This window comes from Panicum virgatum, chromosome 7N (assembly GCF_016808335.1).
Source record: "Panicum virgatum strain AP13 chromosome 7N, P.virgatum_v5, whole genome shotgun sequence".
Taxonomy (NCBI): domain Eukaryota; kingdom Viridiplantae; phylum Streptophyta; class Magnoliopsida; order Poales; family Poaceae; genus Panicum; species Panicum virgatum.
The window spans coordinates 32,471,414-32,486,189 of record NC_053151.1 but is presented as its reverse complement, the minus strand read 5'-3'; the positions used below and the strand labels follow the sequence as shown (position 1 = coordinate 32,486,189).

Sequence of the window (14,776 nt, the reverse complement as noted above, 5' to 3'; positions counted from 1 at the left end):
AACTTTTTATAATTTAAAAATGATTGAAAATGGAAATAGAATTATTTATGTTCGGCATTACAAGATCTTCAATCTATCGCTATGGTTGTTCTGTACGAGTAGTGATGATCGACATTTAGTGTAGAAAAAGAAAGAACCCACTTACCGGGCCACATACAGGCCACCTTCAAGCCCAATTCCCAAAGGATCGGTTGTGAGATCAACAATCATAGCGATTGACAGCCCAAAGGCCCGCCGCCTGCCAACCACGGATCTCGCTTCACCGTCGAGCGCGGTAGTCTGGCGTGTGTTGACTCCAAACCATGCAATTTTCTGATCAGCTACGGTCTGGGCAGACCTCTGACCATGCATACGCAACTTGCAGCCAAAATAAATGTCAAGCTGCTAAAATAGTGCTGAAAGAAACGTGGGCCGGAGGTGTCTCCTCTCTCGGTATGCTAATACCCCCACCCTGATCGAGCAACTTGCATTAGTTTGCTTGTGTACTGTCATCTTATTTTTACCGGAATTATATTTATCGCGTGAGCTGCAGCGATTCGAGCTATCGTGGAAGGCCGCCGCCGCCGCTACTGTGCTTATTCCCCGGCGAGCTGAGGCGGCCGCACTTCAGGAGGTTCAGGTTGCCGGGGGCACGGTGGTCACCGACAGTCTTAGAAGAAGGGGAAAGGGTGGAAGAGAAGACCAACGACGGTGGTGTGTTGCGGGCAGAGGCAGAGAGCCGCCCGCAGAGGGTAACGGCTTGGCATCCGGTAGGTTAGGGACCGGACAGGCAGGAGAAGCTCGGTTTGGATGTGATTAGCGGTGGCGTGGGTGGAGGAGCTGGGGAAACCGGAAACCAGAGGAGTTTTGTGTGAATTGTGATGAATCCGCCACAAATCGCATCCGCGATGAATGGAATTCCTCGTATTCCTACACACGGCTAGCCAACACAGAGCAAGTGAGCAAACGCAGCAGAGCAGGAGTAGAGGCAGCCTAGCGCTCACTCCAAGCTGGGGGCGTGGTACGGGCTCGAGAACATGCCTAATCGCCTCTTACCCGACCACGCTCACCATTCGAACCGGAGCTAAGCAAGCCATCTCGAGCTTCCAGCGATAGCAGAACCAAGATTTTAATATTGAGTAGTCCTAACAAGTACATGTGTTAATATTTTCTATGTTTTATACAAAAATTTGTTAAATTATTAATAAGTACTAAAGGGAATTACAAAATTTAGGGTAGTCCTAGTACCGTGCTATCCTGCTGGTTTCGCCACTGCCAACGACGAACCAGCCGAGCTCGGTATTCAGCTCGTGATGATAACCAGCCAAGGCAGCCGAAGTGGCTCATTGTCACCAGCGGCGGATCCAAAGGGTGCAGGGGCTTCCAGTTTCCTACCCCATGAAGTCCCCTAAAATCCTTCCTACAATTTTCAGTCATGAATGAAGAGGAGGAAGAAGAAAACAGAGAAGAAAGGAGGAAGAGGAAAATAAATTTTCTCTAAATTTGAATTCTAGATCCACTATTGGTTGTCGTGAAGGTGTCGTGAAGGTGAAGGTAGATATAGAGGAGAGAACGAAAAGGTGTAAAAGTAAAACATACTCGAGGTGGCGTAATTAGCCGTGAATCCCGTGTGGGCCAAACTGGGGTCTCCCTAGTTTACGGTCAACCGTACGGGAGGCTCCCGTACGGTCGATTTCCCAACAGCAGTTATTTTTCCATTTTTAGAAATTCTTTTGTCGTTTTCCGATTTTAGAAATTTTTTCTAAGAGAAATTTTGGAGAGAAAATTTTTTGACGAGAAAAAAAATTAGAAACAAAAATTTGAGAGACAAAAATTGAGAAATTTTGGAAAAAATTTTGCATTCAGAATAGAAAAAAATTGGTAAAAAAAGTTTGCATCCGAAAAAAAATGCTTAGAATAAAAAAAATTCATCAAAATCAAAAGAAAAAAAGTTTGGGTAAAAAATTTGGTCGGTAAATTTTTTTGATATATATATATATATAAAACCTACTCCGGCGTGAAGGGGAGCGGACTCAGGGGAGCGAGCGGCGGCGCTCCTTCGTCCTCCCTGGCGGCGGGATCCGGCTCACGCACTCCTCCTCCTCTCTCCGCCTCACGCACTCACGCGGGGCCGGGCCCCCTACTCCGGCGGCGGCGCACGGCCGCGCGGGGCCCGGCCCCCTACTCTGGCTGCGGCGCGCGGGACCGGGCCCCTTCTCCGGCGGCGGTGTGCTCGGGCCTGGGACTGGCGGATCCGGCTCCCTCGGCAGATTCGGTGCTCCCTCGGCGGCGGCGGCGCGTGGGGGCTGGCCCCTCCTCCTGCGCCGGATCCACGCCCGTGGCGGCCGGAGCCGCGGCGGGGGAGGCAGCCCCCTCCCGGATCGAGCAGCGGCGGGCACGGGGCAGAGCCGGCGTCGCGGCGGCGGCGCTCGACCTCCCCGATGGCGGCGGATCTAGGCGGCGGGGCGAGGCCAGCGGAGCGGGACACGGCGGCTCCAGGGAGTAAAGGGGAACGGGCTCGGGGGAGGGGAGGGAGCGCGGCTCCGGGGAGGAAGGGGGGCGGAGAGAGTGTGAGAGGGAAAGGAAGAGGGAACGGGGAAGGAGAAAGGTGCGGGGAAGGGGGAAGGAAAAAATCGACCGCTAGAGGAGGAAGTTACGGTCGACCTTAAACTCAGCATTGCGGCCAAACTGACAGCTTCCGTACCAAGAGAGGGCGGTGCGAGCCTGCGGCAGCCGATGCGCGAGCCACGAGCCCACCGGCACCCTGCCCGCTCAAGATCCCAACCTTCTCGTTCTAGATGGACCCACTCATCATCCACCACGTACCCCAAAGAAAGGCAAAGCGCCTTTGATACACGGATCCGGGCCGTTTGGTTTCTTGTAGCGCAACGAGAAAATTTTATATGCATGCAGTACTAAACGAAGTTTATTTGCAAAATCCTTTCATAGATGAGCATAATTTTTCGCGACGAATCTAATGATGATAATCAACCTCTAATTATGCGGTCAAAGACATTATTAAATTCAGCGTAAGACTATGGAGTTAATTTTATAAATTAATTTTATTTAACACTCTTAATTATTAGTCAAAATTTGTGCTACTATACTACCGAGACAACCAAACAGGGCCCCGATCCGCTGCTCCACCCGGGTCCCGGGCGCCTCCCCAGTGGCCCAGTCCCCCCAATTCGAATCGAACTCCGCCCCAGAACTCACCGACAGGTGGCTCCAGCGTTCTCCGGCCCCGCAGGTCAGCCGTACCGTCACGTTATCGGGGCGGGACAGGCGTGGATGGGTACCTGCACAAACCCGCCGCACCGGCAAATCTTTTCGAAACGGGGTGTCCGGGCTGACGCCGCCATTTCGCTCTGCGAAGAAACCGCGAGGGGGAGCGTGCCTGCCGAGCTGAGCAGGGGCAGGCGGAAGCATCCCTCGTCAACCCTGCCCCGCAGCCGCTCCGCAGGAAGGAGGGGAGGAGCACAGTGCAATGGAGAGGGCGGTGCCGGTGCGGAAGCCGCACACCTCCACGGCCGACCTGCTCACCTGGTCCGCCGCGGGCCCCGACGCGGCCGCCGGGGCCTCCCGCCCCAGCCTCAAGGTGCGCTCCCGCCTACCCCACGCCCGCCGGTCAATCGATCCCTGCTTGCTGCATCGGCGCGCGGCGCGGCTGACTTGTGTGGGTCGTGGTGTTTTTTTTTTTTTGAGCAGCCGGCGGCGGGGATCACGCCGGCGATGTTCGGCGCGCCGGTGAGCGAGCAGGAGGCGGAGGATCTGAGCAAGAGGTGAGATCTGGGGGGACTCCCGCTCCCCGCATTCCGACCTGATCCGCTCTCGATCTGTGCCGTTTGCTCCGTTTCCAGCTTGCTTTGTCCGACTCCGATCCGATCTAGCGACGTCCGGCGCTTGCTCTGCTTGGAGGCGTGCTCAGCTCGATCCGGTCGAGTTCAAGCCCAGCACCTACCAACCCTGTTCGGGTTGCTCGGGTTTTAGCGAGAAAGCCATTTCGTGAGAATGGGCTTCAGCCTTTAGCGAGAAGTGGCGGCTGCGGTTTAATGCGGGCGACGCCTTCCCATGGTGGCGGCTGGAGAGCAGTCGCTCGCACCTCGCAGGTGGTTGGTTGATGCCAGTGATGGACTGTGTGTGTGACGCGGCTACTGTCCAAATCCGTGGCATCAGCTGTCGATTGTTGGTGGTGCTACAATACAAGTTTTTTAGCACTGGCTGAGAGTGATTTCTGCGATGCAGAACACAAGCGTCTGATTTAAAATTTGGATATTTCTATCACGTTGTGATGCCAGGCTGTGCACACCGACATCCTTGACGTAGGCTGTAGTTTTATCGCTGCTTGTTTGGTACGATGTTCCTTTTGGGAGTTTTTAATGTATCACCAATCTTGTTTTACATGGAGTGTGTTACAATATTTCAGGCAACTGCAGTGAATCTTGTGTACATTTCTTTTTAGAAAATTTATGTTTTACATGAAAATATGTAGCCAATAATTCTATGAATGGAGTTCTTGCCATGAATGATGGCAGCCAAACAGCTGGGGACTTTCCTCATTTCCTGTTAATGTAACTTTCAGCATTACTTCCAATATTTCAGCACTAACCTTCCTGTTGACCTGCTGTAGTGAAAGGAAATTTTGTTCTGGCTCAAAGTTGAAAGAAATGAGTGGGAGTGGCATCTTTGCTGAAAAGAGTGAAAATGGTGAGTCAGAGGCTTCAAGTTATGCAAACAAAACTTCAGTAAGGATGTACCAGGTACTAATCCTATTTGAATCCTTCTAACCAAACTTCTCCTTTGCTTATCGGTATTGATATACAGTGGTTATCAATCCTAAATCATATTATATGTTTAGTATGTGGACAGAACGCTAAGTTGAGGCATGTTTTATTCCATTTATGTTAGGGAAAGGCACAATGATTGATATTTCAAAGGAACTGCATCTGCTATAGCACATATTTCTAATGTTGTCTTAAATTTATGTTAATGTAACTTCCATGCTCATAACCTTTCATGTTCCCCATTAGCTGTATAAGCTTATGTTTCTCTGATTACCTTGTGTTGACTAATTGTAAATCACATGAGTATGGCTTTCTTACTATGTGATTCACCTTTTATTGGCAGCAAACTGTGACTGGAATAAGCCAAATCTCATTTAGTGCTGATGGAAGTGTTTCGCCGAAGAAGCCATCTTCTATACCTGAAGTGGCTAAGCAGCGAGAGCTTAGTGGTACTCTAGAAGATGCTGATGCTAAAATCAATAAGCAGCTTTCTGAGGCCAAGACCAAGGAGCTTAGCGGGAGTGACATCTTTGGTCCACCTCCTGAGATTCCTGCCAGGCCATTGGCTGCTCGTAACATGGAGCTACAAGGAAATGTGGACTTCTCACTTCCACATAGGAGCGTCCACACATCGGTTAAAGTATCTCATGTAAGTGATTGACTTCTTGTTGATGTTTTTATGTACATTTTATTTGTTTCTTGGCTGTATATGTGCTACCCCAACTTGCTTGGGAAAAAAGGCTATGTTGTTGTTTTTGGCTGTATATGTGCTACCATTTTAAACACCTACAGGCCTATTATACAAAAGTTGGCTCTCTTCTCTTGAGATATGTCAAACAGATATCAGCTCCTACTTTATATGTTTTATTTATACATTGCTGAATATGTACAATCTAGTATATCATTCTGCACTGTTCTTTATATGGTTTTATTTGTTTTATGTTGTTCGAATGATTCAATTATTTGAGTTGCTAGCTATTTTAATAAAATTGCAATATGCTGGTAGTTCACACTGTTACTTTTTATACAAACAATCAAATTGGTCTATGGTGAATGCCTGACCAACTGAGAATTCGGAGCTGTGCTTATAGAGTGTTGTTTGAATCTTCCTTGAGCCTGATACCGTGCTGATTTGATATGCTTAATAGTTATTTCTACTATCATCATTGTATAGGATAATCTGATAATATTTAATGGGAAGTTTTAGAATTTCGGTTGCGTTTATGTTACAAGGAATGTGTTTGTAAGGCTTTCATATGAAATGCACCAGCTAATCTAACAGCACCGCATTGGACAATCTCTCATCATTTCTAAATACTGTCCTCTTACGGCTTGAAGTTCATGGAAAACCAGCTAGCTGCTTTTCATCATGTTAGCATGAACATCTTAGGTCTCTGAGTCTATTTGTACTGAATGGCTTTTGCAGCCTGCCGGAGGACCAAGCAACATCTCCTTCAGCGAAGAGCCTGTGGTGAAGACAGCAAAGAAAATCCACAACCAGAAGTTCCAGGAACTGACAGGCAACAACATATTCAAGGAGGAAGCCCCTGCCTCGGCTGAGAAGTCTCTGAGTTCCGCGAAGCTGAAGGAGATGAGCGGCAGTGACATCTTCGCTGATGGAACACCTGCTCCTCGAGAATACCTTGGTGGTGTCCGGAAGCCCCCTGGTGGCGAGAGCAGCATTGCACTGATCTAATTGTTGTCGTCTGCTCTAATCCGGACTGGCTAGCTCCCGGATCCCCCTTGACCTCCCAGTTCTTAATTGTGCTTGGGGATCTTAATTTATGCTGGGTATCTTTAGTCTAATATAATATAATGTATAGTCAGCAGAATCTGACTCGATCACTTGGCTCGTATCTGATACGCCTGTGTTATCTCATCTTCTGTTTGTGCTACTTATATGTATTCCTCCCTCCGAACTGAGAACTTGTGCAATAATTATTTTGAACTCATTTCTATTTCCCTCATTGGATGTTTAGATCATTGCTTGTGTTAACAAATATGATGCAAGTCTGTGTAATGCAGCTGTGCCTTCTGCTATCTGCACTCAGAAACATTCTAAGATATCTGAAAACTATAGTTGCAATATCCGGAGTAGGTTTCTGCAAATACGTTTGCTCCAAAATATAAATATTTCCAGACGTTTTTGATGCATTTCTAAATTCTAGCTAATGGCAGGAGAAAAGGAGAAATTTTGACTCCACTGGAGATCGAACCCAGAATCTCTGGTTTCGTAGACCAGCGCCTTATCCATTGGGCCACGGAGTCATCGGTACAATGGAAAGGATTAAACACATCTTGTCATTATTAACCTTGCATCACGTTTTTAAAAGATCACCAACATTACTGAGCACCTGCGGTTTTTACTTTACACAACTATCGGTAGGGGAATACATACATTCTAGTAATATCTAAAGCCGCAAAATCAAACACTGCAAGATTCAGCATAGTAAAGTACAACATATAGAAGTGCGGGTACAAATAATCATATAGTGAACAAAATATAAATAAAATGAACGTACTAGAGAAACATTGTGAAGATCTTGAACAGAACCACAAGCGACCCCCCGACCCCCGCGTCGCTCCCAGCGACTCGGGGGGCCTCCGCGCCTCCGTCCGTCCCTCCACCTCAGGCCGCCTCCGGTGGCCGCCGCCGCCGCCGGCGACCGTCCGGACGGCGGCGGCGGCCTGCTTCCCCCTCCCCTCTCTCTCTTCCTCGCCCGTCTCCCTCACTCCAGCCCTCAAACCTCGACGCTCTGACGCCGCTCCGCCGGCCGCCGGGGCCGGTTACGGCCTCCTCCTCGCCGGATCCGCGGCTCCACGAGCCGGATCCGTCGCCGCCCTGTGGTGGCGTGGCTGGGGACTCCTCCTCGGCTTCTCGTCGACGGTGGCGTGGCGCCGCTCGCCTCGGGGCTCGTCCTCGGCTTCTCGTCGACTGGTGCTCCGCCGCCGGGGCCGGATCCGGTCGCCCTCTCGCCGGATCCGGGGTCTGCTGGGCCGGATCCGGCCGGGTCGCCGCCCCCTGCCCCCTCTCCGTCTGGCCCTGTTCTGGCGGCTTGATGGTCGCGGTGGCCACGCCGCGCCGACGCTCGCCGCCACGGGTGGCCGTGGTGGCCGCGGCCGGGGGACGCGGGGGCACGGTGTGACCGTGTGGCCGCGCCGTTCGGTCGCTCGCCGCCGCGGGTGGCCGTGGTGACCGCGACATGCTGGGCGCTCGCCCCACGTGTCCTCGCTGCTCTAGGTGGCCGTCTAGCCATGGCTGCCGCTTCGCTCTGTGATCGTGCCGCCGCTTGCTCTGTCGGCCGTCGGCTCTGGGTTGGAAAGGGGCAGTGGCGAAAGCCTTGGATCCGCTTGCGGACCGATGACGACGACGCCCTCGGGCGCCGTTTACCTTCTTGAAGGTGTCATCTTGCTGCCCTTTTCCTACCTCTCCAGCGAGCTTTCTCGGTGAAAACCTAGATCATGTTGATCGGACAACGACGTCGCTTGTGGCGTCGTTTTCTTCCTGGAGACGTTGTCTTGGAAGCTTTGTTGGTGGCGGTCTTTGCTCTCCTCGGAGAGCTTCTGCTTCTGCACCTGCCTTCGTTTCATTTCATCTGCATCGTCCGGGTCGCGCTTGGTCGTCGGCTTCTCTTCACTGGCGGATGCTTTGCCGCTGTCATCGCGTTGGTTGAAGTTCGGGCGGATGCTTTGCCACCGTAGTTGGTTGTTTGGGTGGATGCTTGGCCACCTTTGTTAGGGCGTTGACCTTTGCCCCTAAACGGTGTTTGTTTCTGCTTGCAGGTTCAGTTATAGGGTTGTGGCTTGAGGTGTGGACTGTGCTCTTTGTCTTTCCTGTGTTGCTTTGCTGATGTATGTGTTGTCGTTGTGGGTCCTTGTTTATGTGTGCGTTTTTTCAGTGTTTCTTTAGTTTTAGTCCTTTGTGCTCTTGTGTTGGTCAAGTTCTGTTTGGCCACATCAAAATTATGTTTGTAATTGTTTTCTTCTTAATGAAAAACGTGCTCAGACACGGTCGCGAAAAATGAACGTACTACTATAAAACTGTTTTTTGAGTTGTTTCTTATAGTTTCAAAAGTTGCCTTACAATGCTGCATGCTTTGTTTTTATGTAGAAAAAAAATAGACTGTTTATTTGACCATCCGATGGGGAACGTCCATCCACTGGCAATACCCATTACAAAAATCACAAAAAAGAAATAGAATATGTACTTAATTTCGTTTTTAGTTGATACACAAGTCTTCCTCCGATGACGAACACACAAAGAAACAAACTGAAGCCATTCACAAACAGAACAAGTCCGAGGAAGTTTGTCACCGCCACAAACAAGAAGCGTTGCATCTTCCGTCAGTTCCCATCAGGGTTCCTCGTTGATCTTGGTTGGCGGCTGCACGAACCGGCCCCAGTACCAATGGCGCTCCCAGACGGCGCCCATGGCCTCGAGCGGCACCCCCTTGGTCTCCGGCAGGAACGCCACCACGAAGGCGGTCATGACGGCGACCCAGGCCGCGTAGTAGATGAAGGTGGCGTACTTGAGCGCGCACAGCGTGGAGAGGAACGTCTGCGTGAGCAGGAACGTGGCGCCGAGGTTGACGGCCACGCTGATGCCCTGCCCCGCCGACCGGATCTCCACGGGGAATACCTCGCCGGGGATCACCCAGGTCAGCGGCCCCCACGACCACCCGAACGACGCCGAGAACACGCACGTCAGCGCCAGCACCGCCAGGGAGTAGGGCCTCGCCATCGCGGACTCGCCGTCGCCGCCGATCTGCGAGCCCATGATCCACGCCACGGCGACCTGGCAGACGATCATGACGAACCCGCCGGTCAGGAACAGCGGCCTGCGGCCGTACCGGTCGACGGTGGCGGTGGAGGCGAGCGTGGAGCCCAGGTTCACGGCGCCGAGGATGACGGCGCCCATGAGCGCGCCGTCGCTGCCGAAGCCGGCCGTCTGGAACAGCACGGGCGCGAAGAAGGCGATGACGATGACCCCCGTGAGCTGCTGGAACAGCGGCACCGCCACGGCCATCGCCAGGTGGTGGCGGTGCTCCCGCCGGAGGATCCTCCGGAACGCGCCCTCCTCGTGGGCGCGCGCCGCCTCGACGGCGCGGGCCACGTCCTCCAGCTCGGCGTCCACGTCGGCCTTGGGACCCCTGACGCGCCGGAGCGCGGCGCGGGCCTCCTCCGCGCGGCCGCGCACGACGAGGCTGCTGGGCGTGTCCGGGATGAGCAGCGCCCCGGCGAGGATGACGGCGGCGGGCGCCGCGGCCAGGCCGAGCGAGAGGCGCCAGCCCCAGGTGGAGACGCGCGAGGTGCCGTAGTTCACAAGGTTGGCCGCCAGGTTGCCGATGCTGAGGAAGAGCTGGAACCCCGTCGTGAAGGCGCCCCGCCACTTGGGCGGCGCCGTCTCCGCCAGGTACACCGGCGCCGCCTGCCATTGCCAGCATGCGAGGACATCACGTCACGTCGTGATGAGCTCGTGCGTCCAAGTTGTGAAGCACGTAGTATGACGTATGCAATCATCATGATAGCTAGATCACTCTACTTGCATAACAACAGGTGTGGATTAAATTAAAGGTGATACGGAAAGGACAGGCAACTACTCCAAGAAAGCCGGATGGATGATGCCTCACGAGTTGCATTGCATTGCATTGCAGCTACCGATCGAAAGGTGACGCGACTGTGCATCCACTATTCAATCAGCTGGACGGGCCGGGCTTGAGAGCGATGGGTTGGCTCAAAACCAGCCACGGGCTCTAGCTACCCTCGAGGGACAGGGACAGGGACAGGAAGCAAATGAAGCAGGACGAGCGTCAGCACACGCCGCAACAAACCCTTCCAATCTTGATGACCATGGCCACTTACAGGCTACAGACCTACTCTCCGTTCGGTTGCATGGTATTTGTAGGAATTTTTTCCCGAGAGTAAAATCATCAGTTCTCAAAAGAAACGTTTTCAACAAAGTTTTGGAGCTGGATTTAACTCATGTCGATAAGAACACTACGGCTCGAGTTTGCATTGTGATAGATTTCCAAAAGTAAAATCTTATTACTGGAACTATAGTAAAGAATACTACAACAAACTAAATTCCACACAGCATAAGACGAACTATATATTCCTAAGACGTCTTGGTTTCTTTAGATGTAGTATAAGATCTGTACATATGTATTAGTAAGGGGTAGGTTGGGTGCGTTCGTCGAAGCTCCTAGAACTGATTCTCTGCTGAATCCAGCAGGAGCTTTGCCAAACTGTTTTTTAGAGAGATTCTCTACTGATTTAGTGAAGTGATTATGTGAAGTAAACTAAGAGGTTGGGAGCTGAAAAAAGTAGCTTCTCCTGATTCTATGAAATGATTCTCCATCATGATTTCAAGAGTTTACGCTAGTGAATCAAAGAGAATCACTTTCAACTACAGAATCACTTCTCCCGGATAGCTCTATCTATACCTAGAGAGGTCCACAACAGACATTAGAGCCACATGGAGTTCATGAGTTTATCCGTCACTTCTTTATTGCACAACGCATACACTTGAATTGCTCGTCGAGATCCTGAGTAATGGTTGTTACTTTTTTTTGTTGCAAAATGAAAGCTTACTCTTCGTTCATCAAGTGGAGCCACCTAGCTAGCTTTATTTATAGTGCAAATGTGCAATGGGCCAATGGGATATTGTTTGCTAAGCTAAAAGGGTATGTTACATATTACTACTATCTCAAAGCAATGTTTGTATCTCAGTTTGCATAAAGTTATAGCTAACGTTTTGCCCCTGAAGAGCCTTTACGATTCTGTGTACGTAGGGCCCATAACCAGGCTCCAACTTAATGCCAATTTGCCATATCTCAGACCAAACCAAAAATGAAACAAAAACGGAGGTACTAGTACTTCGGTACTTCCGTTCCAGTTTAAGCAGCGCGAAAGAGAAGTAGACTCTCTCCTTCAACTTGAAAGCAGCTTATAATTGTACTAAACAGAATAGTTTAATAAGATTGATGAATTTGAGATAACCGTTTCAAAGATTGCAGTAGTAGTAAAACTCTACCTGGTTGGTGAAGCCGATGCCGAAGCCGAGCAGCATGCGCCCGACGATGAGCATGGCGATGTTGACGGCGGCGGCGTTCACTGACGCGCCGGCGAAGAAGAGCGCGCCGCCGGCGAGCATGACGGCCTGCCTCCCGACCGCCCTGGTGACGCGGCTGGCCACGAGCGAGGCGGCCAGCCCGGCCAGGTAGAGCGAGGAGGTGAACGCCGTGAGGGCGTGGCTGTCGTAGACGCAGTACTGGTCCCGCCGCGCCGCGGCCATCCGGCGCAGCACCCCCGGGAAGAAGGCGGACAGGAAGGACTCCATGGCCGTGACGCCCCCCGAGATGCCGATGTCGTAGCCGAAGATGAGGCCGCCGGACGCCGCCATGAGGCAGGTGACGACGACGGAGAAGGTCACGCGGCCGCCGTAGTCGGCGGACGGCGCCGCGGCCGCCACGGCGAACCCGCCCCCGGCCATTCTTGCTGCTCGATCACTCGCACGCGCGCGCCGGCTCACCTACTACAAGCCGACGGCTACCACCTGTCGTCAGGGAACAGCTAGGCTGATGCACTGCAGCACTGGGGCAGTGAGGCAGGGACCAGGTGCTGCAGCACTGCTATATATACAAGTGACCGTTCTTCTTCAACGCGAGCATATATTTTATGTTAGGTGAGCGCCCTCATTGCCTCACCAAATTATTCAATTCTCGAGCAAGCTCCCAGTGATCTTGGATCTGTCAGTCAGAAGCTCGTAGCTACCCCGCGGATCGCGACGTGTGAAGCAAAAGAATGAAGCGCCTGCCGAGGTTCTGCGATGCTTGACAGGGGGATCCAATCGGCTGGCTGCCGTTCGGAGCGACAAAACTAAGCTTTCTCTGTTTGCTTGGCTGCATGCATCCACAAACCTCTCCATGTACTGGATTTTTGTTTTTCGTTTCATTTACACTTTTCGTGTGTCTCTGACTGCTAGTGCATCTGCCATCAGTGATTCAAGGAGGTCCTCATACCACGTTGCTTCAGCACAAACTAACCAGCAACCAGGTGTCCACGCAGCACAGCACCAGAGCTCCCGGCCGGCCATGTATGTGTTGACACTCAAAATTGATATGAGGCCAAAATAGCCATTGTGCAAGACCTGAAGTAGGCAACATATTAACTCTTATTATTTTGCAAGTTTGGCATGTATAATCATTGTGCAGGATATGGAGATCGTTTTGGAATATTCTGGATATGATTTCATCAATGAGACAAAGATGGACACAAAAAGGCATCAAGATGAGGTCAAATCATAGGTTTGAATGCACCAAGACGAAGCCCTCATCGAGACGATCGAAATGGACATATGGATCACCTAATTCAGAGTCCGGGTGTAGGAGTTATGGCGCCAGGAAGTTCGCCTATCTGGGCAAAACCGGTCTGACAGGATTTGGGAACCGGTCTGACCGGTTTTGCCTGCTGTGCAGCGCGAGGAGTCCGGTCTGACCGGATTTGGTGACCGGTCTGACCGGTTTTTAGCAGATTAGTCCGAATTAGAGTTATAATTTGATTCTAGGTCGGTTTGTAACATATTTTTGACCTCCCACGGGTACAAATCTTCCCACCCTATAAATATAAAGGGCTATGGCCGATTGAAACACACCCAATCGAACAAAACATTATGCATCTACTTTTTACCTATAAGCCCTAGTCTTTTCCAATCTCTCTTGCTGTCTATCGTGATCTCCACGGCCATTGATGGCGTCCTAAGCTCGCTGGTCGACCTAGGGCACGTCCGGCGACGTTCACGTCATGACGGGGTCCCTCCCGGGCGAGAGCTTCGACTGCCTTTGCTAGTTTGCTCGTAAACTAGTCGTTCTTTGTCACGTAAGCGTGTTGGTTATCCTTTACTGGTTTGCTCGTAAACATTGCCGCTCTTCACCACGTAAGTGTGATACTTATCCCTCGAGACGACCGATTCCAGCAAAACCCTAGAAAGCGGTCTGACCGGTTTGCTCAACCGGTCTGACCGGTCTACGCAGCCTCGTTACTCTTCGCACGTTCGAGTGCTCACGTGTGTTGACCGAAACTTGCGTCAACACATTTTGGCGACTCCGCTGGGGACGATAATTCTGGTTATTAAAGCAACCGATTTTTTCTACCCTAGCCCTGTGTTAATTGATCTACTATTTTGGTTCGCCCTTGTTATTTCATCTGGTCTCTTTAGACCGATTGCAAATATAATTGTGGTATTGCATCAGGCTGCTCAAGCCGATTGCACTCTACTTTGCTTACTGCTGCATATCAAAGATCAAAAGAAAAGGCAAAGTGTTGGTTATTGATTGCTTGGATTATCAAGTATATCTGGATTTATTGATTACAAGACCAGAAGCATCAAGACCTACTAAGAAGTATGCATGGCGGGTTATTCATATGCACCACAACAATATTACTACACCACGCCTGAGGTACATCATGCAAGTATATCACATGTTTCTAATGATTATTTTGCTAGTACCACAAATTCTCATGTTGATGTTGCTAGTCATAATAGTGGTATACATATTGCATCGGCTAGTAATTATTCAGATGGTTTTAATTATGCTGCTTATAATTCTAAAAATTGCTTGCAACAGCCCATGCCAAATAATATTCATAATCTGAATTTTGATGCTACTAGCAACATACAACATACATATTTTCATACATCGGCAGCAGAACAAGTTCACATGCCGATGAACAATTATCAAGGCCAAACTAACATGGTGAGTTCGGCCGATCTTTATGAGATATCATGTGCTAATGATTTTAATATTGTTCAGCAAGGCGTTTCATATGCTTATTCATCGGCAGCAAATTCACAATATTTGACTCAAAGCATGCCGATGAATGAGAAAATTGGTCATGCTGATTTTAGATATCCGGCCAATTATTCTCAACCATTATATGATAGAGTGGAAGATGCATATATAAATTCAGCACCATATACAAATGCTAATACTCATATTTCGGCTCCAGATGTT

The 14,776-nt window shown here is 50.6% G+C and overlaps 2 protein-coding genes and 1 non-coding gene across 3 annotated transcripts; 1 reads left to right on the top strand and 2 right to left on the bottom strand.

Moving 5' to 3' along the window:
- Positions 1–3,285: 3,285 nt before the first annotated feature.
- LOC120682596 lies at positions 3,286–6,730 on the top strand. Its single transcript, XM_039964561.1, has 5 exons — positions 3,286–3,577; positions 3,688–3,761; positions 4,610–4,739; positions 5,107–5,412; positions 6,190–6,730. The coding sequence occupies exons 1-5, from the start codon at positions 3,467–3,469 to the stop codon at positions 6,457–6,459; spliced, it is 891 nt and encodes a 296-aa protein (XP_039820495.1). The 5' UTR covers positions 3,286–3,466; the 3' UTR covers positions 6,460–6,730.
- Positions 6,731–6,958: 228 nt separating this feature from the next.
- Positions 6,959–7,031, bottom strand: TRNAR-ACG. Its single transcript has one exon. It is a non-coding gene; the product is annotated as a tRNA-Arg (tRNA).
- Positions 7,032–8,838: 1,807 nt separating this feature from the next.
- On the bottom strand, positions 8,839–12,407 carry LOC120682938 (sugar transport protein MST1-like). The gene is made up of 2 exons (XM_039964947.1): positions 11,797–12,407; positions 8,839–10,191 (listed from the first exon to the last, which is right to left on the bottom strand). The coding sequence occupies exons 1-2, from the start codon at positions 12,253–12,255 to the stop codon at positions 9,118–9,120; spliced, it is 1,533 nt and encodes a 510-aa protein (XP_039820881.1). The 5' UTR covers positions 12,256–12,407; the 3' UTR covers positions 8,839–9,117.
- Positions 12,408–14,776: the final 2,369 nt, after the last annotated feature.